This window comes from Aplysia californica, unplaced genomic scaffold (genome assembly GCF_000002075.1).
Source record: "Aplysia californica isolate F4 #8 unplaced genomic scaffold, AplCal3.0 scaffold00026, whole genome shotgun sequence".
NCBI lineage: Eukaryota > Metazoa > Mollusca > Gastropoda > Aplysiida > Aplysiidae > Aplysia > Aplysia californica.
The window spans coordinates 1,777,019-1,801,461 of NW_004797296.1; the positions used below are offsets into that span (position 1 = coordinate 1,777,019).

At 39.6% G+C, this 24,443-nt stretch overlaps 1 protein-coding gene across 5 annotated transcripts in view; it reads left to right on the top strand.

Annotated features, from left to right (window-relative positions):
• LOC101854998 (Golgi resident protein GCP60) overlaps positions 1-21,432 on the top strand; it is a 62,991-nt gene extending 41,559 nt beyond the window's left edge. For 4 of the 5 annotated variants that reach the window (XM_035973193.1, XM_005091154.3, XM_035973200.1 and 1 more), the window contains 7 exons: positions 3,799-3,939; positions 4,709-4,822; positions 5,587-5,674; positions 6,590-6,842; positions 7,748-7,878; positions 11,377-11,551; positions 13,355-21,432. In XM_035973193.1, the coding sequence (XP_035829086.1) occupies positions 3,799-3,939; positions 4,709-4,822; positions 5,587-5,674; positions 6,590-6,842; positions 7,748-7,878; positions 11,377-11,551; positions 13,355-13,578 (1,126 nt within the window). In that variant the 3' untranslated portion in view covers positions 13,579-21,432. Of the gene's footprint in view, positions 1-3,798; positions 3,940-4,708; positions 4,823-5,586; positions 5,675-6,589; positions 6,843-7,747; positions 7,879-9,975; positions 10,092-11,376; positions 11,552-13,354 lie in introns of all 5 variants that reach the window. The other variant, XM_035973196.1, reaches the window with a different exon arrangement.
• Positions 21,433-24,443: the final 3,011 nt, after the last annotated feature.

Consider the following 24,443-nt stretch of genomic DNA (forward strand, 5'->3'; position numbering starts at 1 on the left):
CATCTCGAGCGCTGGTTGTGGACGATATTTGCGTTGCATGAGTGTATTGATCACACTAGTAAGCTCACCCGTCCGCCTCAAGTTTTCAAAAACCCAATTCAAAGTTCGTTGTCTCTCGCTAACTTTAGCATCCTCTCCCCGCCCAGTGCTTTTTTTCCTTTTTTCCGAAAAACCTTATAATATTGAGCTTTTCAGCCCGTCGCCCCTCGTCTGGATATTCGGCGTCGCTTGCTTGAGAGGTGTGTGTGTGTGTGTGTGTGTGTGTGGAGGGGAGGAAAAGAGGGTGTCGTTTACTTGTCTTACTTTCTTTCATATCTGTTCTTGGCGTCGTCGTTTGTGTGAGTGGTGTCGTCTGATTAACCTGAGATTGTCGTGTTTTTACCCTTTTTCTTCTCCTGTGTCGTCGTTTTTCTCGAGGCCTACCAGTATTCTTCTGTCCAGATATTTAGTGTTGTTCTGATTGACAATTGGAGGTATGTCGCAATGGGTTGTTTCTTCTCCCCCCCCCCCATTCGCTTTTTCGCTTTCCTCTGCCGTCGTGGTTGGGTCCCACGGGTGTGGCAGGCGATCGAGAGCCTGCTCTTTTTTCTTCATGATATATTTGTACTAGTTGTTTTTTTTTATTAAGAAAAAAGTCTCATCGCTTTTGTTACGTTGTTTTGCTTTTTCCCTGAGATTTTTTTCGTGTTTATTTGTTGATAATTTTCTTTTGCTGTTATTGTTCGTGCAATTTCTGTTTTAGAAGCGGTTGGTTGGAGTAGGGCTTCCTTTTTTCCGCGCGTTGTTTCTTTCAGTGTGTCATATTTCTTTTACCCAGTACAGGACGTAAGTTCTTTTAAGTTGATGTCCTCGTAGAACAAAAAAATGCCTTTTAACCCTATCTGTACGTCGTGTTTTACTGTATCCATACGACGTGGACAACTCTGTGCCACCACTTTCCAAAGAGGATTTTTACTCGTTAATGCGATCTGTACGCTTTGCATAGCCGTCTGTCAAAATGAATTTTTTGAGAAATACCGAAAGTTTCATAGAGATTTTCGCACTTGAAGTATTCTAAAATGCGAAAAATACAGCCCCTGGGCTACCAAATGACCCCTGGCGTACGGATAGGGTTTGACAACCCCACCCCCCTTTCCTCCCTCTTCGAGCGCACTAATTATACTTGGTCATTTGACAGGGGCACTTCTGAAGCATGCCAAGTTTCTGTTCAAGTTTCAGGAGTCAATAATATTCATCTGTTCTGCTAGCCCAGGATTATCTCCCTTGATTAAGCTGAGTAATGATCCCTATACCCACTATCAGCCCGTATTGCATAATTACCTTGTCCTTCAGCAAGACTGAAAATGCGCCGTCACTTTCTGGGCGGATATCAAGGACCTTAGGAGATTCTATTGATAAACTTCTCTGCGGGTTTTATCTGTACCGTCTTCGTTTTTGTGTGTGTTACGTTGGAAACGGGTTTTGTGGGGTTGTCGGTTGGGTGGGTAAAGCACTCTCTTCCCCCCCCCCCCCCTGTCTTTCTGTACTTATAGTATAGGTCCAAGTGAAAATGACATTAGGTAAAAACAAAAAGAGAATCAAAACAAACAAGCAAACAAACAAACAAATAACAACATCAAAACAAACGAAAAGAAAAAAAAAAGAAAAGAAAAACGGGTAAAGCCACATGTTCAGCTCAGGAGAAAGTCAAATGTTAACTTTCAAAACAGTGGACTTCGATCGTCTTTTTGTGTACCGGTTTATTAAACATGGTCTTAACTCACGTCAGAGCTTGTTGTCTTCCTTGACTCTGGATACTGCGGGTTGTTGGAGGGCGCCGCTGATGGGCCCTCCTTCTTTACGTTCTCTTTGTTCTTTCTTGTTTCTGTCTGTCTTTCTGTCGTACTCTGAAAGCAGTGCACAAGCGTAAGGCAACAATATAGGAATTTGGAATTTCCGATTTTTGTCGGGTTTTTTCCCAGTTTGGTGTCCAAACTTTGAGGACTTTCAAAGGTAGACACATTTCACCCAGTGTCCTGCTTCAAATTGTAGTTTTACTGTAGTTGAACTGTTCTGTGGAGAGTTGAGACAGTATAGATTCTGTTGTCTTTTCTCGCTCCCTCCTCCGCTCGTCCAACCTCCTGGTCTTTCTGTCTCTTCTGTGGATGTAGTTATTTTCCTTTCATGAATTTTCCACCTTGTTGCTACGTGTGCTCTTGTCTTGCAAATTCCATGGTGACAGAGTGTTTGTCCAGCGGAGAAGAGTAACACCCGACATGTCGAATGTATATTGCCGTGATGCAAGTGCCGTTAAACTCTTGACTCTTTATGAAAACGAACCTGGAGGGCCTGGAGGTGTGCCAGGTGCACAGGAAGCAAGTTTAATCAGAGAGTTTACAGTAGTAATACTGTAAAACTCTCTAGTTTAATATTCTCGTCGTGTCTGCGCACACTGTATTAAAATTTGGGGTGTTTGCTCGGCGAGTTTGGTGTGGTCGATTTCTCCTCCTCCTTGCAGTGTTACTCGTATCCCGCCGGTCTGTACCCGGTGAAATATGGCTTTTATCTTGATAGTTCAACATAACAACAATTCACCCACAGTGTGTGTGTGTGTGTGTGTGTGTGTGGGTGTGTGTGTGTGTGTCCCGCACGCATGTGTGTGTATGCGTGTCGTGTGTCCTAGTGGGCGACATTAGAGTGCACAAGAGTGGTTGGCAAGTACCGTTGTGCTTTTTTATCTCGTTCATCTTCTTTTTGGGTGGTGCTTTTTGTTTTAGTACTGTTCGGCTCATTCGCTGACTTAATGGGTGATTAGACGAAGCCTCCATTAAGTCCTGCTCCCCCCCCCCACCCCCACCCCCGTCTGTATTGCTCTTGTGGATGGTTTGCGGGTGCTCTGGTGTGTTTTGCTCCTTTTTTCCTATCAAACATCTATCGTCCTTGTCTCTCCTCCTTCTTTTTTGTGTTTGTTACTCTCTTATAGCGCATCTGATCATCAGCACTTATATATGACTTAATTGTGTTGCAAGTGCTTTGAAACGCTTTAGAAAATTAACAAAAACATATTGCTCTTCAATCTCTGAGTGACCATGATTGTGTCATTGTGCTACTATTTACTCAAACAAACTCTTTGGGTGGGTGGTTGGCGGGTGCTCTGATGTGGTTTGCTTCTTCTTTCCTATCAAACATCTATCGTCTTTATCTCCCCTTCTTCTTTTTTATGTTTGTTACTCTCTTGTAACACCTCTAATCTTTGGCACTTGTATGACCTTATTGTGTTGCAAGTGTCGTGATATGCATAATCCACCTCCCCAAACAAACAAACCATAACACTGTGGGTGGTTGGCGGGTGCTCTGATGTGGTTTGCTTCTTCTTTCATCTATCGTCCTTATCTCCCCTCCTTTTTTTAAGTTTGTTACTCTCTTGTAACACCTCTAATCTTCGGCGCTCATATGACCATATGCAGTTGCGAGTGCCGTAAAACTTCTACTAAAACAGAAACAAAAACATTGCTCTTCCAAGCTTCGAACGACTGTGATTGTGCCATTGTGCTTCTCTTTACTCAAACAAATTGACTTTTTACCTGAGAGCCAAAAGTCTCCTTCGTTTGAACTGGGATTAGGTGAAAGGGATAATAATGTTGATCTTGTGTTGTGATTTGGCACCAGAACAGTTTCATTTGTGTTGTGACCATTGTGTTGTGACCATTGTGTTGTGACCATTTGTGTTGTGACCATTGTGTTGTGACCGTTGTGTTGTGACCATTGTGTTGTGTCTGCCTTGTTCTTGACATGTCTTGCTTGTGTTTGTTTCCTCAGGCAGGCGTGGCAAGCTCTAGGCAACATGTCCAAAGAAGTGGCGATGGCGGAATTTGTGGAGAAGATGGCGGACTCGTGCTCTCTGTTTGAGCCCCACGTAGAGGCTCACAAGGCGGAGAAGGAGGAAGCTGCCAAGAGAGAGTGAGTTCGTTTTTTTGTTTGTTTGTTTTTTTTAACTTTTGAATTGTACACTGTTTTCAATGCAGTGAGGATACTGAAGACCAGGGACTGTGGTGTAAGGGTTAGGCTCTTTGTGGGGACATATTATTAGAAAAAGGCACTTTTGATTCGGAGGGAGGGGAGGGGTTATGTATACACCTTTTCTGTGTTACCTTGTTTTACAGATTTCACATTGATATTGATTGTTTCTTTCTTACAGTTTGCCCAAAATATTGCAGAGAGAAGTTAGGTGATTGTTGAGCCCTCTCAGAGGCATTTATTTAATTTTTCATGCGACATGTTGCAACTTCACTTCTGAAGAATGCTTCAGTTTATTTATCACTCCATTACTGGCACCTCATATTGCCCCCTATCTTTTTCCAAATCTTTTGTGTAGTGATGACTTTTATGTGTTTTAGAATTTAAATTTTGTAGAGGTCAGACATGAGTGGTTGGAGGACGCAGCTGGCAGATTCTACTTCTTTTCCATCCTTTTGTAGTTTCTGTCCATCTGTCTCACTTTTTTTCCAAGCATTAAGTGGCTGTTATTGTGTCGATGTACTTCTCTTGTACTCATACAAAAAACATTAGTAAGTCAGATGACGCATGTGGGTTGGAGAAAAGCTTCTGAGCTGGTCTTTGTTCTGTACACCGTACACCCTTGGCACATGCAAACGTTCATTTTAATATCTAATTATTTCAGATGTAACAAACATCTTATTGAAATTCTTGTTTTCCCCCCTGTCTGTAGGAAAGAGGAAGAGGAGAGAAAGAAGGTGGAGGAAGAGGAAGCAAAGAAGAAAGCTGCGGAGGAGGCTGCCCGACAAGTTCAGGAGGCAGAGAAACAGAAACAGCACGAACAGGAGTAAGTTCTGTCACTTTGACATTTTCTTTTTCTTTTAATATCATGCCACTTTACTCTTGGAGGCCATCAGCTGCAACTACACATCTGGTGTAGCATGTCCACGGGCTTGTGCGATTTCTCCAGGAGAAACACAGGGATTGACCAAACCTCTGTCTCTCTCACTTTTTTGTGTTGTCTGCAGGTCTGGAAAACATGCTCAGCAGTCTGTGGTCAGCTTCTTGGTAGCACTGTTGTCTTCTATGATTGCTGGACACCCGATTTTAGGGATCACCAATAATGCATAACTCAGTTGGTTTCATGCTGCATTATTATGCGAATGGCACTTGTTTGAATCAGCGGGTGGTGATGTTCTTGGTATGTGCTTGTTTGATGAGTTTTCAAGGCTCTTATTAGACGGACGGTAAATACGGAGGTCCCAGCTTTTAAATCATATGACGTTTCAGTCAGTTTTCTAGAGGCATTTAATTCCTATCAATTAGAGCTGGAATTGTCCAAGATGGCCATCTATTGTCGAGGAGAAAAGTGGATGTCTTAGACAGGTAGACATCTTGGATAGCGTTATTACAATATAGAAAAGAAAAATCGATTGTACCTGTTTTCTTCTATGGTCCTTTTCTCTTACTCTGTTCTGGGTACATGTGGTCTTTGTCCACCTTTATTCACTAGACTAAATAGCAATTATGTCAATGCGCTTCTCTTTATTTAAAGACTGTACTCTAGTTTATGTACAAGGAACTGATGTCTGTGCTTATGGGTTCTTACAGACTACAGATTCGAGCTGCCCTGAATCAACAAACAGCTGCACAGTTCAGACAGTATGCTGAACAACAGTATGCCAACAACAAGGAAATGGTAAGTCTGGCTACAGTTTGTAGTTTTTGGTAACAACGTAGGGAATGCTCTTGCTTAAAAAAAAAAAATTTGAGTTAGATGAATTTTTGTTCCAGTTTTTCTATTGGCGATTGTGGTGGGCACCACTGGTAAATCCTTCCTTTTTACTGTCCCTCTTTTAATTCTTTTTGTATTTGTTGTGGAATTAACATATGTTGTTTAATGGTTATGTTCTTTACTTTTGCACGCTAAAGATGTGAGTTTGATTCTCATGTGAAAAAAATATATTTAATAAAGTTTCTCAATCATTCTGGTGGGTGGTTGACTGCTACTTGGAAATGGTTTGCCCCTTCTTTCGTATCAAACATCTATCACCTTGACTCCCCTCCCTTTTTTTAACACCTTTTATTTTCAGCACTTATAAGACCTAATTATGTTGCAAGTTCAGTGAAACTCTTACAGAAACAATCTATCTGCTCCGATGCTGTGTTCCTCTCCGCCTGGGTAGACCCTGACAGACACGGTGGAAGCAGCCTGCCCTGAAATAAATCTAAATTGTGTCAATGAAGGTGTTAAATATCTACATCCATTTGCTCTCTTCTAGTTGATGCTACAGCTTCGCAAAGTTATTTGCTGACATGTGGGTGGTTAGTGGGTGCTCTGGTGTGGTTTGCGCCTTGTTTCTTAGCAAACCTTAAATTTCGACACTCATATGACCGAATTGTGCTACAAGTGTCATAAAACTCTTACTGAAAAAGAGGCTCACTTCATGAGATTTGGAACTTTTGGCTTTATGAGTGTTAATCCCAGTCTAATAAGTACATACAGTTTACTGTGTTTATGCAGGTAGTTGGATATTGTTGATGTGCTTCTTTTTAGTCAGATTAAAGTGCTCAAATTTCATTTTAAAGTTTATTTTTGAATTTTGTTTTTCAGCAAGACGACCTGATCAAACAGCTACAGGACCAGCACTTTCAGCAGTACATGCAACAAGTTTACCAACAACAGCTACTGCAACAACAGCAACAACAGCAACAGCAGCTGCAACAACAGTCCGCCACCATCACGGCGACCAACATCAACACCCCTAACGGCGAGGTGACGACTGCGGTCGACAATGGAAACAACAACACGTCCCCAGTGCCTGACGGTGTCACGCCGATTCCCCCCGGTGGTGACGATGAAGAAGGTAAATTTTCCTCTATATCCCGGCCCCAGAACTATTTTGTCCAAAGTGTACTTAAGTAAAGAGGGCACTTTGGACTGAATAGTTCTGAGGCAACGATATATTTGTAACTACCTTTTAATAGGTCTTTCATCTATAAACGTATTGTTGAGACGGTTATTTTGTCACAGGTTTCTGGCTTCATATATAGGACCAAATTGTGTTGCAGCTGCTGTATAACTCTTCACTAAATGTGGGTATTTAGCAGGTGCTTTGATGAGGTTTGCTCCATTTTTTCTATCAAACATCTATTGTTCTGATCTCTCCTCCTTTTTTATGTTTGTTACTCTATTGTAACACCTCTTTAATCTCCGTCACTTAAATGACCTGATTGTGTCGTGCAAGTGCTGTAAAAGTCTTAGTTAAACGAAAAATTTAACAAAACTGACCATTATTGTGTCAGGTGTGCTTCTCTTAACTCAAACAAACAATAGAGAGCACTTTTCACTGTTGCTGTGATCGTTGTCTATTCCTGTTACAGTGTAGAGGTATCTTGCTATTTTATCATCATAAGCTGGAAAATAGCGACCACTCTGCATTGTGGAGGATATCTGTCTTTTGAAATTTGATTTACTGGTATGGTATTAAGTTTACAGACCTTCTTAGGGGGTGGTTGGAGGGAAGCACTGGTAGAGCTTACTTTTTATCTTTCCCTTATAGTCTGTCTGTCTGTCTGTCTGTCTATTTGTCTGTCTTACTCTTTCCTGCCCTAGATAACTGTTATTGTGTCTATGTGCTTCTCTTTAAAAACAGAAACTAAAAACCTGTAAGGTAATTTTAAGAGGCTAGTTCAGTTTCCTTAAAAAACCTTAAAAACTTTGTCCTTCATCTATTCCATTTTGGAATTGTGGCTGTGTGCCGCCCTCCAGCCGCTATCACATCAGTCCCCAAAGTAGTGCCGGCCTCCCTGTGGACCCGCAAAGACCTGAGAGAGTTCAAAGATGGTCTCAGGTCGTCCAAAGAGAATGTGGTTCGAATCGGGTCCCTGGCCACAGCCACGGTGAGCCAACTTCTGGCTGCACCACTTGTTCTGTGTTGATCGTTTCTATATTGTTCTCTGGTTTTCTTGTCATATCAGAGTCTTTTTTTATGTATTGGCTTTCATCGTATGAGCAATAGTGGTCCACGCTTACACCTGTTGTCTGTATGTTACGTCTTAGCACCCAGACTCGAAAGGTTCCGTCTAAGAAAGTGGGTGGTTGGAAGGCCCCACTAATACGTCTTACTTCTTTTCTACCTCTCTGGGTTGTTGTTTTTTGGTCTGTCTGTCTGTCAGTCTTGCCTTTCCTTGCACATATTGACTATTATTGTGCACATGTTTCTCTTTAACTGAAAACATCTTAGAGATATTATTAGTATGGACGGAACCTTTTGACTTTTTGTCTTTTGAGTAACGAAATGTATGGCGTTATGAGGTACCAGTGTTTCACCGTATTCAATTCTTGGAACTGTTGAAGTTTCTGTGTTTGAGTGACTTTGATCCTTGTATGTCTCACATTTCGTTTCCACTCTATGCTGCACTCTTTGTCAGTCAGTGGTATGCTGGGCCACCATGATAGGCTCCCAAGGGGCCCATGAAATTCGTCAGTTTTGTCTCTTGGTCTGCCTGTCAGTGCATGTTTTGTGGGTACTGCTCTTGGTTGACTGTCGTTATAGTGTACTGCTGAAGCTGTTGCACAGACATCAAATCAATGGTTAGTTATTAGTTTGTTGTTAAATGTTTCTTTTTTATCCTTATTTGTCAAACAGTTCTGGACCCATCAGGACAAACAGTCATTTATATCTCTTTCATAATGTTTAGCGGATGTGAAGTAGTGAGTCTTAAAATACTAATGTCATTTGAACTTTTCATCCCCAAGAAGTAGCAGATGGTGCTAAAACATTGAATTATAGATACCTTTCCCATGCGTTAAGGTTTTGAAAAAGATTTATTTTAGCTTTTAAGCTTTATTTTCTTAGATCTGCACCGTTCTTAGGATTCTGCTAATTGTTGTCTTTATTGCTTCTTTAGGGGTATGTCAAAAAAGAGTTCTCACTCATTTCATCTTTCAGATTGCTGACATTAGAATCAGTGTGCTCTTTAAAAAGATTGTCAAACACATGTTTAAAGATAGATTCTTTGTTCTTTGGAACATACCGATTAGACAAGAAGCAAATGTTGCAACTGGCATCTGTGGCGTCATTGTTAGGTTGTTTCCAGTTACACGCAGATTTGAGTTCAGTTCCCATGAGGTGCAGTTATTCTCTCGAGTATCAGTCTTTCTATACTGACTGTTTGTCTAGTAGGAACAGTTGTCTGATATCCCTTTATTTGAAGTACATCTGATTTGTTTAGGAAAATAAAAATGAAGTCAGTTTGATAACACTATTCTTTTTAAGAGCATACTTATGTAGTAGTTGATAAATGGATGTGTTGAAAGTGTGTGCAACTGTGGGGGAAATGCTGTATTTGAGGAGAAGGTACTAACATGGATGTTGTCTGTGGCTACTGTGCTCAAAACAGTTGTTAATGGAACATTTGTCTGCCACAAGGGAGTTCAGGCTGCCTGTTTCCTTGATCACACCCAAGCAGTTAAAAAAAACGTACACTGTTAGTGGATGGTTGATGGGTGCTCTGGTGTGGTTTGCTCCTTCTTTCCTATCAAACATCTGTTGTCCTTAACTCTCCTTTTTGTGATTGTTACTCTCTTGTAATAACTCTAATCTTCGACAAATATAAGACATTGTATCGCAGGTGCCGTAAAACTCACGAAAATTAAAACTAAGTAAAGTACACTGTTTATAAAGACACACATGTTGGTTTCAGGGACCCCCCCCCCCCCCCCTCCCCAAAAGAAATATTTAAAAACAAACCAAAAAAAAGTATTTAAAACCCAATTTTAAAAACCCAAACCCACCAGTTTGGCGTTCATGTGTACGTCAGTCTGATGTGTAGTGTTTGATGTTGTGGCTTCAGATTGCTATTGTGCTTTTTTGGCCTCTACTTGTGTCATATACACTCATTTTCTCTCTCTCCCCCACCCTTTCTTTTCTGTCACCCCCACCCATCCCCCCTGCACCCATACCTCGATGCACCTGCTCCTGGCTTGATGTGTAGATTATCCCCTGGCTGTTGCCTCAATGTGGACGAGAAAAGACATTAAAGAGTTCAAGGACTCCTTGAGGAAAGATAAGGAGTCTGTTATAAAGATAGGCTCTGGAGAGACTGTCACGGTGAGTTTGGATGGTTACAGATTTTTGGTGTGGCCTGAACGTGGCTGCTCTATCTGTCCATAGCATTGTAATGCTTCTGAAATTGAACTGTTTTTGGAAAAAGGAGAAGACAGAAATTTATGATTTTTTTCAGCGAGGGCAGAGAGGTATGATAAGTGCTGAGAAAAGATACAGGGCAGGCTTTCAAGCTGTGTACCTTTGATATCATGGGAGTGACTATTGTGTTAGCTGTGAAGTGGCATGTAACTTTGTTAGATGACAACTGAATTTATTTTGTGTCAGTTTTTGTTGTACTTTTGGTTTTCTTTTTGTTTCTTTGTTTTGAATTTCTTGTTGGTATATTTTTGTTATTTTTCCTGATTTAGTGATTGGTGTTTAGGGAAGTGACCGTAGTATATTGTGAAAATATTAACTGATTCTCTGTGTTGCACACAAGCTTTTCTTTGTAGCAAAAGATGCTCATCTGTAATTTTGGTCGATTTTGCGAGGGTGAGATAAGAGTAGGGTGGAGAGAGCTTCATTTTAACTTAGCTCTGAAAGGCTTGCAAAAGGGAACAATTTGCTTGCTTTTCTTATATACATACATAATTTCTAGGGGGTGTCTTTTTTTGTTTTTGTTTTGTTTGTTTTGATTTTTTGTATGCTTTTCTGTTTTGTTTGTTAGTTTGCTGATGTTAATTCTTTTTGGGGGGGGGGGGGGGGGGGGGGCTGTATTTGGAATTTCGTCTTTGAACTTGAGTGGAGTTTTCCCAGGTCTTGATAAATGTATCATGTGTGTTTTAGGATGGTTTTCACTTTCATAGGTGTCTTTTTCTTGTTGATATGTTAATTTAATACTTGTGTGGGTGGTGTTTCTTTTTGCAACAGTGTTTGTATCCAAGGAAATTAAACTCCAGAGGTGCAAATTGTTTTCTCTTCTGCCAGTTGTTTTTGTTTGTTTTATTCAATGTTAGTCCTTATGTGAGTATTAGTTGATTCTGCCCCTTGAAATGCTTTAGTCGTAATGATTCTGTTAAATTAATGACACATGCTTGTTAGGCTAATTGTAGATAGATTATGTACCATCTGTAACAAACTGATGTATATATTTATATTATATTAAGTTTATGTTTAAATTTGCTCCTGTAGGTGAAGTTTTTAACTGAATGAAATAGCCTCAATAATGATGATATAAGAGCAACTCTTTCTTTGACAGGATAATAACATAAATACGACTTCTTTTTGTGATGTATCATTTAAAGAAAACAGGCAGGTGTATAACTTTATTTGTGCATTTTCCTTGTAGGTAAGAGTGCCCACACATGAAGATGGCACTTGCCTTTTCTGGGAATTCGCCACAGACTACTATGACATCGGGTTTGGTGTATACTTTGAGTGGAGCGTGTCACAAACCAACACAGTTAGTGTGCACATCAGTGAGTCGAGTGATGAAGAGGATTTGGAGGAGGAGGAAGGCAAAGGTAAGGCCAATTGGTGGAGACTGTTTTCTAGCGTGGCACTTATTGAGTGTCTCTGTCCGTCTACTGGTGTCTGTAGAGTAGTGGTTAGTTGCTTTGTTGTTTCACACAGAAGACCCGAGTAGGGAGAATTTTTTTTTTGAGTATCTCTGCTGTTCTACTTAGATGCTGTATCGCTCTCATCCCAGATGAGCCTTGACAGGTAGGATCGGAAGCCTGCCTCCTAAATAATCAAAGTTTTGTCGATAGGGGCGTAAAAACACCTACGTTTAAAAAAACCGCAAATACATCTGCTAGCCAGAATGTTGTTTCACTTTCAGAACAGGCCAACTCTGGCAGGCAAGATAGAAGCAGTCTGCCTCCTAAATTGCTTGGGGGGGGGGGCTGTAAAGATTTATATAGAAATCATTTGCAACACTTTTTGCCACATGCGTTTTTTTGCTTTCTGGGAGGGCTTTCAATTCACCTTTCAATACACATGTAGTTTCTAAGACACGTTCGTTACCTTTTCCTTTGTTGACATGAAATGTTGGATGGATCAGTCACAGGTCATTTTCGGTGTGGTATAAATCGGGATCTTCAAAGTCTTGAATATTTTGGCTATGGCTTATCCCATCCGTGACTATAGTGCGGTCAAAAATTTGTGGTGCGACTTATTTTAAAATATCTCCTCAACAATCGAACATAGGTTCTTGTATCAATTTGTCTTAACAGATCAACATTTTTTGTAAACACATGAAAGCTGTATTCTGGAAAATTCCTTAATAAATACTAATAAAAAATCCAAGTGGGTGGTTTCTACTGATTTTTCAATGTTTACAGCTGGGGCAATATAGCTTTTAATAGCAAGTCCATCAGGTTTTTCTAATCGGGACATTATGCTTATTGAACGCATGTTTTGAGAGCCATTAGTGCAAAAATGTGTTCACTATAACAATAAGTTCTTGTAACAAGTTTTGCAAGTAAAAATTGTCTTTTATGAGCTGTGACGTAGCCATATGCGTAATCAAAATGTGTGTGGGAAGCGGGAAGTGCTGTGAACAATACCATTTTACGCGTGACAGAGATTTCAAGTATTTTGTATAAATTTATAAAGAAAAGTTTTTTAATCTAGCCCCAATAGCTCTAGAAAAATATGATTTAGTTAAGACAAATTGATACATACTGCTATGCAAAGTATGGATGACATTGATTCACCCGTTAAAGAGATATTTAAGGATAAGTTGCACCACAAGTTTTTGACCGCGGTATAATTTACACAATCAGAGTCACAAGATTAAGTTCAAAACAAAAAGGAACCATCTTTTAAAAGCTGTGAAAGGCTTTTGAAAATGACATGTCATATAGAGGTTCTTTGCTACTATAAATAGATGGTGAAGACATTGAGATTGACCATTCTGTTGGTCACTTACAAGTGTCTGAGTGTAAGAGATAGACTCTCTGTTCTAGGTGTTATGATTCAGAAACAGATGCTCAAGAGTTGTAGGCATATGATGTTTGTATTGTACAAAACTGCATAATCTTGACTATTTACCTGGTCTTTGAAGCGTTCATTCATCCACTGTTCATATTGTGGCGGTCACTAAAAAAAATGAGTACCTTTGAGACTGCTTTACAAGTTGTGTAAATAACATTAGAGTTATTCATTCTTTTTGCACCTGCCACAATAATATGCTTTTGTTGGTGTGCCTTTAGAAAATAAAGGTAGAAATTGGTGTATGTTTTAATTGTATTATTTTGGGTTATCATTTCATGGGTGAGCCAGTGCTTTTGTAGTTGTTCTCAAATACTTTATTGTCTCCGCAGAAGGCAAAGCGAATGATGTTGAAAAAGGTCCCGGGTCCAAGAAGGCGGAGAACCGACCTCCGACAGACGAGATCATCCCCGTGTACCGTCGAGACTGCCACGAGGAAGTGTACTGCGGGAGTCACACATACCCAGGCCAAGGCGTCTACCTGCTCAAGTTTGACAACTCCTACTCCTTATGGCGGTCCAAGACATTGTACTACAGGGTCTACTACTCCAGATAAGGCAAAGTGCATGAGTCATAGGGTTATAGAAATGAGGGAAGGTGGGGGGTCTCCTTGCCTGTCTCCACCCCGCTGCCTCTTTATTCCTTGTCCACATATCTGTGTTTTGAAGAAAAAAAATGTCACCATTTCTTCATACTTTCGTGAGGGCTCAAATAAAAACTAAGCTCTGCCTATGCGCACCCATACCTTTCTTCATAAATAATTTATCATGAAGCATATGTGGACAATAGAATAAAGATTTTTTTATCGTATTGAGCCGATCAGCTCAAGTTTTAAGGGAGTGTTGGGATGGAATAAAGCAGTTCTGAGGTCACTCTGTGTTCTGTGAACATGCAGTGGGTCGGGGGTGTTGTGATTAGGTTTGTTGAGCTTAGAAGACTGTGAAGGGCTCTGAAAAGAAATAAAGAGAAAGCAAGAGAGAGAGAGAGAGAAAGAAAGAGAGAGAAGGGAGGAATTATTTTTGTACTGATAATGTCTGTGATTGAAGCTTACAGATTTGTTGTTGCCTGGGGTTGTTTCCCATCCTTGATCGACTGCGGTGATTCTGTTGGCACATTTCTCTGTGCAGTTGACATGACAAAGTTTTTGTATTCTGTGTTTTGACTACAACTGTAGAGAAATACATCAAGGACATAATGAGCTGATGTTGCTGCATCAGGTTTGTGGATGAAAAAGTCTGCTCAATGTGAGTTGATTTGTTTGTTGGGGTTTTTAAAATGTGGACAACAATGGCCCCATGGCTTTATCTGTGAAGGTTTTGTTAGATAGCAGTGGCAATTGTCTTATCTCATATTCTTTAGGAAATTGTAAGTTGAGACGTAAAACTCAAATTTTGTGAAGTTTAAGGATGATTTTGTTCTGAAAACAATGTATTTCTTTGAAACATCTGATATATACCATACAGTGGCAACTTTTCGGAAGAAATACTTCTTCGGTATAATTTTCCCCCAGTGTTCTATGATGGCACTTGCTCTCGGTTTGATACCTCTATATGTGGATGCATATGTGTCTGAAGTGAAATCTGGAGGTCTTGTCTTTGAATGGGTTATAAATTGTTGGTATTTTCATTACTCATGGCTTGCCATCTCAGGCTTTGTTGGAGCTTCAGGTCTTATACTCAGAAGGTTGTTCAGGGGGAAAGAGTCATTGATCATGCCGTACTGTTTAGTGGCCCTTCTCATTGGAAAAGTTTGCTCTCCAGACAGAGACGCTCCCCACATCCCAGCAGTGGAATAATGGGGTGGAATGTCTACGTTTAAGTGAACTGATTCTTTCTGTTGTCTTTTCATTCTGTGTTCTTGAAGTTACAAGGTCAAGGGCTGGACTGTTGACGTAACGTGTTTGTATATAGTGGGCTGATAAACTCAAACCAGTACATTTGGAATTTGGCACTAGAGATCTTGTCAGATGCTGTCATCTTATTCACTCTCTCTCTCTATTCGGGCAGACAAATTGTACCCCGGACACAATGTGACAATATGAACAAGTTTTCCCACAGGAATTCTCTTTGATCTTAATGGGAAGATTATTTTTAAGGCACCTGTGTTAATCTTTCTGTGATCCTGTTTGGTATGATGTAGAAGTATTGATGATGTTGTTAAACTGAATGAATAATGCAGTTAAAGGATGTCCAGGTAGATGCAAGGTTGATGCGACTGAGGGTACTCTACAGCAGATGGGGAAAGAATAGGAGAGGAGAATAACAAAGTCTCAGGAGAAATGACATAAGTTTTGAGCTTTTAATACCACCTACCATATTATGAGCTGTCTGTTGGCGTACCACCTATCACATTATGAGCTGTCTGTCATATCATAGTTGTCTGTTTCGGTGTACCATCTATCACATTGCGAACTGTATATCTTGGAGTACCATCTTTCACATCTGGGACCTTGTCTTACTGAATTGTGTTTCTTTTTTTACCTTCAGTGTCTCAATCATTGATGTATGATCTCTGCGATTTCTCCATAGACATTTGCTTGGTTTACTTGTGTCTTTTTTCCCCACGGATCCTTGATAATGTTATGACTTGTGCGTTGCCTGAGACAAAAGTTCTGTCTCTGATATGCAGTCACAAGGACAGATATTTGTCTGTTTGCTTTGCTTCTTTTTTTGTAGGTTTACCTTTTCTTTATCATGCCATGATGAAACAGTTTTGAATATTTCCATCTTCACTCTCCATCTTTCCCCATGTGGAGATGATGTGTGGGGAATCTGGGTTTGTTACACTACTTTAACAGAGCAGTTCTTGTGCCAAGAACTCCCTTATGACCCTTCAGTATTGAAACGGAAACATTTTGTGATCCCAGATTGCCTGAGACTGACTTATATAGTCTTTATTTTACTGTAAAAACACACACACAAAAAATCTAGCTTTGTAGGTAGGCTTTTACCTCAGTTTCTGAAGTCATGATTGGTAGTCCCATTTTATCAAAGTTCCCTAGTGGTGCTCACAGGTCCTCAGATATACTCCAGATTCTCATTGTCATGCTACGAGGTGCAGAGATAGAAACATTGTCACCACCATGGTGTAACGTTATCCTCCATGATTCTGCCCTTAGTCGTGACATTTGACCTCAGTGCATTTATCTGACCCAATGAGGGGACAGTGATGTACAGGGTCCATGTTGCATAAAAAATTTGTGTTATTCCAGGGGGTTTTATGCTCACGCTGTAGAGCAGGGTTAAATAAAAATGGAGTTACTCATTTTTATTGCAACAATGATGACGTGTGAGGAAATGAGTTACATGTGAAATCCTTCTCATTTTATGTTTATTGTACTTTTAAAAAAAAAATAGTGCTGAAAGTTTTCTTTAAGAAGTCGGGGGGGGGGGGGGGGGGTTGTGAAGTTTTGTTTTCTCAGAAATGTTGTGTATAAGAATAAAAGATTTTTTTAAAAGGTTTATGTTGATGCATTTGGGCTGAAGCGTAAAGAATGGTTGGTCTACTGGAATGATTTTCTTATCTTGGCAGTCTGTAGAAAAGGGACAAATCTAGTGATACACCTTTTGAACATTTAGTACGTGTCAGCTGTGTCTGTTCTGATTCAGAGCTGTTCCTATTTTGTTCCCTTCTCCAGCTTTTACTGAGAGGGATTTCGATCTGTCATAATCTGACCCTGTGCCAGTATCAATTACTTAATCCAGTTGTTGGAGTGCTACTACACTGTTACATTTGAATGGTTTTCTGTGTGAATCCACTGTTTGTGACCCAACTTGTATGGCTGTTTTGGATTTCGTGTGCGATTGTTTTGTAGGATTTGTGAAAGGAAATGTTTGGGACGTCATACAGTATTGTACAGATCACTTTCATATCGCTGCACCTTCCACTTTGGTTTGTATCATTGTTTAATTTATTATTGCATCTGACGTTCATTGCTTGACTGATCACAGCCTAAGATTTCATATAATACTAATGATTTTTTTTTTTCCTTCAGGGTTTTATTAGAAGTTCTGAGAACTTAGTTTTGTTTGTGTTGCAGACTAATTGAGCCAAAATGTGAACACTCGTAGCTAAGGTTTTCCTGTTTTATTGGAAAAACAGAAGTAGCTTTGTTAATGATGAAGTTTGTACTACCTTGTTGTAAGGACAGAAGATATGGTTGGTGGTGTCTCATATGGAAGGGAGTCCTTGCGATCACCAGGGGGTCAAGATGAGTTGATGGGTTGGCTTAGTCTGTGTCAGTCAGAATGTGCAGCATGTATGCCGAGGGATTTATGTCTGGTCGCCCGTAGCAAGGGATTTTTGTTGCTTCATTTTTCTTTATGCTGTATGTTGCTTGTTTACTAGTAATTTTCATACCCTCTGCCATCACATGACGCTTACCTTGTGGTCCTCATTTGTGGTCACATTCCCCCCCTCACTCTCCACACTCAAGAAGTTTTGTCACAAAATTCAATATGGGATATTTGTTTGCTAAATAGAAAGAATTGAATTTGAGTAGTTTTATTCACATTAAGAAACTTTGTGGGAATATTTTTCATCTTAGATTAACTCCTTGCTTTCTGTGCTGTTCTCCTGGTATTTAGACACAATACGGGAGTGTTGCTATTTGAAAATGCTATGTGGGATGAATTGTAGTATTGTTAAATGTTTTAAAATTCATTTTAAAAACGCCAGAAGGTAGATGGTTCATTCATCCTTCATTAATAGTTTAATGAATGAGTTTGGATAACATTTTGTGGAAGTGTTAAAAGTTTGGGTTTTTTTGTTGAGTTTTTTATTTTGTGGTTTCTGTAGAGCAGCACAGCATGCTGATGAGGTGTTTGTTTCACTGGTCGTTCTGTGAAATGTCGAATGTGTTTTCACACAGCTGCACCCTAATGTCTATTTTTGTTTTCATTTGCCTGGTGTGGGGGGCTGACTAATAGCTTATAGCGTTTTATTTCTGATTTGATTACTAAACTAGATCTTTTTTTATTTCATTGCAGTTCTCCATGATTGTTTCGATTTGTAGTTACTTATTTTATTTGTTTGTCAATGGCATTGGAGAGGCTTGTTGGGATGGGGACAAAAGATGAACTTATGTTTTAGAAAGAGTTAAATCTTATCTCAAACTTCCATTGTTGACAAGTACTGAATCTATGTAATGGAACGTGTTTCGGTTCCTTGAACTTTCAACTGGAAGTTATGATTTCCGGCAAAGTAGTATTTGTGCAAATGTAATTTAGAATAGGATTGTTCGTTATGCCAGAGATTGCCAATGATAACAGTCATCTGGTTTTGTTAGTCATTTCATCGTTAGTAGATCCGTTTCAGAAAAAAATGCAACAGAAAGAAGTTGCTGAACTTTGTGGATGGTTAAGCTGTGTGGCTCGGGAAGGTACTGAGTTGCAAAACATTTTGTTTTAATGGGATGGCTATAGTGAAAATAGACTGGAGCTAAAATCTCTGTCTTGTGATGTCTTTTGTCCTGAATGTATCCTCTAGAGGGTTCTCTGGTCAGCTAAATCATGCACAGTTCTGTCGTGCATATTTAGAAATTCAGCATTGTTTGTATAGATATGGTGGAAATCAGAATGAGTGCTGGTCAGCTTCGTATTGTTGGAACCATCATGATATCCGCTTGTCAAGTAATGAGAACAAGTTAGTGAAAGTGAAGTTGTAATATAGATTGTAAAGCAATATAGAGCTGGCTGTTGAGAGGATATTTGCACTATACAAATACTATTTATTATTATCTTTATTATTAATATTATAGGTTGGAGGAAGTGACAGTATAAAAACTGAGAGGACTGGGCTTTCTGCCATATTTTGTATTCAGGTTGGGAAATATATGGTAAGGTGAATCTTGTAAATTGTTCATTAGATTGTTCATCTTTGCTGTGAGAGCTGACTGCCAGCCTCGTTAAAAGCTTGTGTGTTTGTCTCCGCAATTTTTGCTATTTTTCGTCAAACTAGATTTTTCCCTTGATTTTTTTTTGGTAGTTATAATTATAGATGCTTTTGTGATATGTTTATTTCATCACTTATTAGTCCCTCAGTGATCATACAGTGAACAAAGTTCACATTATGTGGGAAGTTTATATTGTACGTAATATATTATAGTGTAGTATGGGATTTGTTCAGTCAGCCATTAAAACTAGGTACTCTATGTTGTAGATGATGTTCATTTGTAGTTGTTGGGTTTTTTTCAATCTAGGTTTGTGCTTATTCATGTACATGTGTCATAATTCATTATGTTTTAATTCATTTTGAGACATACTTGCCACCATTTTGAGATAATGAGAAACTGAAAAGTTGAGAGTGGAATGCCTGGTAGAATAATGATTGAGCAGATGTGATGGGATGTAAATTTGAGGTCTTTGTGTTCTGCTGTGCTCAGATGTCTCTTCAGTTTACAGCCTAGTGTTGTAGTTTTCTGACAGACGACGAGGGTTAACTGAAACAATCCTCCGAATCTTAATGGTGATTGAAAGTGTAAATTGGGGATGGGTTTCAGTGTTGAATAGCCACCTTATCAGACACAGAATGGCCCAGACAGCGGTGAATGTCACAAGCATACTGCCAATTGGAGGGTAAATTTGTGGGAGATAAATTTTGCAGTTTGTATTTGGTTGTTTATTATCCACAGAAAATGCTCGCTGAAAGTTTGTTTGCTTAAAAGCTTTGAATATTCAAAAGTTGGAGGAATCTTGTGTTGTCATTTGTTTTTGCTTTGCATAAATGCTGGATGATAATTAACCATTTATGTTGTGAGCTGGTTGATATTTTTACTTGAGAACAAAGTTCTTAGAGTGTAAATGAAGTACTTCTTTCATTCCCACTTGCTTATATTTTGTTAGATGTCGTGTACACATCTTGTTTGATGTAGGGCACACTAAGTTGATTGAATGTACCCGTCAACACTAAACATAACAATTTTACTTGTATAATTCTTTTTCTAACAATGGTAACTTCAATATCAATGTAAATGTGGTGATACACAATTTGACAGTAAGTTATAAAGCAATATCATATTTAACTGTGATGAGTTTCTATGACTTTGTGTCGTGGGTTTGGAACTTCTTTCCTCTTGGCCTGTCTACACAACCCTTGGTCCTGTTGACCTTCACCCCTGGTGACTTGAGTGGACAAAGGATCCTCAGAAGGGCACTTGATGCATAGCAGCCATCATGCCTCATAGATTGGACATGGTTTATCCCTTGAATAAATTTTTTTAAAGCGTTGCCAAGTTTTCAGATTTTTCGTTTTGTCTGAAAAAGCTCAGTTTCTTATCTAACTATCCAGATATTTGAAGAGAAACAGTAGAGTTTTATTTTGGCCAAGATAGGTTGACCCTCAATAATGGACAAGCTTTTGTCTCTCTAATTCTGCAACAGTTCACAGGGATACTGTGTTTGTACCCAGGCCTCTGGTTTTAAGAAAATTTAAGATTTCTATCTAAAAAATCTATTTTGTGCTCAACATATTGAGTGTAATGACACGCTCAGTCAGGTGCTGCTTTATTATATGCCTGTGTAGAAGTCTCCCATGTCCCTCTGCCTGTTTCTTATTTTGCTGAGAATAGAGTCAATTGTTTGAGACATTTTGTGCCTCTTTGTTTCTTGAGGAAGCTCCATAAAAAATTGAATGATTCTGATTTTTTGTTCTTTGATTTGAAGACCTTTCTTTTTTTCTAGTGTTGTGGACGTGATTTTCGACTTGTTCTTTTGAATGCATTTATATAAGCTCTGGAAATGTCAATTGATTCACTGGCATCTATGGTGTAATGCCATTACAGGCAGAAGTTAAGAATTCCTTTCCCTTTTGGGAAGGTATTTTTATTAAGTGTCTCTGTCAACTGGGACATTGTATCCCACTCAAGATAGGTTGACCCCTACAGGCAAGGTGGGAGCAGCCTTCCTCCTAAAGGGTTTTGTCCGTGGGGAACATAGAACATTTACAGTCGATCAGTTGGTTCTGGTGGTACCCGTAAGTCGTTACCATGTCTGTTGGAAGCCGTGTGAGTACATCGCAAAGTCACGTGAGATATCTCGTCTTTTTTAGTTTTCTGTTTTGTGTGGTCGTCTCCCCTCCCCCCAATCCCCCCTACCTCGTGGAGGTAAATGTTGGAGTCCCAATGTCCTTTACCTTCTACATGTGTGTACTGAGGATTTGGTTTCTCTCATTGTGAGTGTTCTGTGTTGTGAAAAACTTTCTCTCTCTCTGTTTGTTTCACTCCTCCCACCCCCAGCCCCATGCTACTGCAATAGAATCTGGCTCCATGTTCTTCTGGCGCAACCAAAATCTTCGTACATTGTGATCTTTTATTGTGTTCTCACACCTGTCTGTAAAAAGTAAAAAATATTATTTTAAAAAATGAAGGGAAAAAAAATTCTACACAAATTAAACTATTACTACTATGATGAAATGACGTGATTTTGTGTTTTTAAAAAAATGGTTATTGGATGTTTTGAGTTTTGTCTTTGTGTTTACTTCGAACCAATTTGTCTGTTCAAAAGTACTGTTACAGGTAGTGGGGGGAGAGGTTATTGGTAATAGGTTCGACTTTTTTTCTTTCCCTCTGTCATTCTGTCTATCTATCCTGTTCTTTCCAAGAACTCTATGGCTGTTATTTGAGCATGTGCTTCACTTTTCTTATTTTATAGTAAAGTGAAATAAGCAGAAGTTCTTGCTATTTTTCATTGCTTTTGGTCAGTCATTTCTTAATTTGACACACGGGGACATGGACACTGCCGTCCTACTTCCCTCCTGGTGGTTTTACTCAACAGTAATTTCGACAGCACTTAATGAACGTCGTACCAGCGTCTGTGATGTAGCACTTAGGCACTTTGCTGTCGCATGCAGGAGACCTGCGGATGGCTGGCGGGTGCTCTGGTGTGGTTTGCTCCTTCTTTCCTATCAAACATCTACACTGTATCGTCCCTATCTCCCCTTCTTCTTTTTTATGTTTGTTACTCTCTTGTAACACCTCTAATCTTCTGGCACTCATATGGCCTTATGCAGTTGGAAGCGCCGTAAAACCTCTACTAAAACTAAACTAAACTCTCTTGTAATACGTAATCTATTCTTTAGCACCTTTATGGCCTGTGTTGCAAGTGCCGTAAAACTCTTTCTAAAACTAAAGACCCGAGATCTATTCCCGAGTGGGGAGAAATTTTTTATCAAGTACCTCGATATTTCTTTTGGGATGTTGTATCCCTCTCAGCCTGGGTTGGCCCTGATAGTCAGGATCAGAAGCCTGCATCCTAAAAGATGTAAATTGTGTCAATGGGGATGTATAAACACCTACAGTGGGTGGTTGGCGTGTGCTTTGGTGTGGTTTGCTTCTTCTTTCTTTACAAACATCTATCGTCCTTATCTCTCCTCCTTTTTTTGTTTGTTAATCTCTTGTAACACCTAATCTTCGGCACTTATATGACCTTATTGTGTTGCAAGTGCCGCAAAACGCTTACTTAAAACAAACAACGCCTATTTTTAAACAAAAAGTGTAAAAGACTACTGTGATTTAGTAGTACAGTAACAGGAGCAGTAAGAGCTGTTGCACTCTTCCCCACCCGAAAGAAGGCTCTAGGCGATTGAATTTTAACGTTATTGTTGTCTGGACAGAGCTTATAACACTCGAAAACATTCTCAGCTCCCTGGGAAGGGTTGGGTGCAAACTGCCCTCTTGCAAGCGCCCAAACAATAGCGCATTGAGTCTTGACACTGACATGATCTTTCTCGGTGAAGTGAAAAAAAATATTTTAGTTTAGTTTTAGTAAGAGTTTTACGGCACTTGCAACACAATCAGGTCATATAAGTGCCGAAGATTAGAGGTGTTAAAATTTTTTTTTAAAGACTACGAACCCCGAAAACAGGATATAAATGTGAACCTAGCTAACAAAAGTAGTAAAGAAAGAGTAACAAACAGAAAAAAGAAGGAGGGGAGATAAAGATGATAGATGTTTGATAGGAAAGAAGAAGCAAGCCACACCAGAGCACCCGCCAACCACCCACAGAAAAATATTATGTGTCAACTGTCTTCCAGAAGGACATAATGCTAGGCCCTGGTCCGGATTCAACAAACTCAGGGCTTTTCATTTATGAGCCTGACAGTGAGGCCACGTGTCGAGCACATCAGTGTGACGACAGATCTCAGGTTAATGAATTGTTTTTTGGATGAGTGTTTTACGGCGCTCGCTACTGCATACGGTCATATGAGCGTGCGGAACACATATAATACTTTCAGCTGGTAGGAAATTTTGAATTTTGCCCGGGTGGCGACAGAAGCCCACTCTATTCTTATCGACTTTGGGTCACCAAGGGATCTTTAACGTGCGCAACTTGCACACGGGACATCCGAGATTTTCCTCCCTTTTCTGAGAAGAGCTACGTGTAGATCTTACCTACCATAAGATCAAGGATGAGGCTGAAAAACAGCACTAAGAAGGAGCCAAGGAGTAGCGGTAGAAAAGCTGCTGAAAGCATCAGGAGCCCAGAGAAGGGGGCAAAGGAGGTGAGGGGTGGGGGCAGAAAGTTGAGACGGAAGCAGACGACAGAACACTATTTGAGAGCACGAAAGGAGGTTGAAGAAGAAAATTTTCCGTTGTTGTCCGGATTCAAACCAGAGACTTATTGCATGGGAGGGGAAGACCGTAACCTCTCGACCTCGAAAACCCCCCTCCCCCTGAAAATCTTTGCTCTGGGAGAGAAACAATCAAAGGAGAAAACAATATTATAATTATATTGATTATTGGCACAATAATTTAATGTCAAGAAACGTGGTGAAATGACAGTGCAAGGATATAATACATGTATCGTATAAAAATGCTGCAAGTTGTCAATAAATTATAAGTAGATTCTTATCAAGGCATAATTATACATCATGTACGTTGTTTTTCTGGGAGTTTTATTGAAATACAGTTGTCGGGTGAATACATGACTCAACATGAAGACAGCGACACAAAAGAACGGTAAAGCAGAATAATGAATGCGTAAATGTTGTATGAGAACATTTGATACAAATAAAGAAAAACAGTTTTTAAAAAAATTGAAGAAAAAAACACACAACCAAAATAAAAAAATCAACTTCAGTTTGCACATAATTTTGGACGGAATGAATCATCAACATAATGCGTATAATAACAGTAAAATGGATGTCTTTCCTTTCTTTCTTTTGTGTGTTATTAATCTGAAACTTATTAAGAGAATCTCGTTCGCGTCTGTTCCTTTCCATTCGTTTTGAGAAAACTTATAAGACATCACTCTCGCTCGCTGTCTGGTTTTACAGTTTGCCCCTCTTACTACTTTGCGCACGTTTTAAATGGTAAATATCAAATACCTTCCCCTCTCTATTTGTATTGCTCTTTCTTCTGTAATAAAAAAAACAAAAAACTCTCCTCCCCTTTTTACCCCCCTCCCCTCTCTTTTACAATGTAC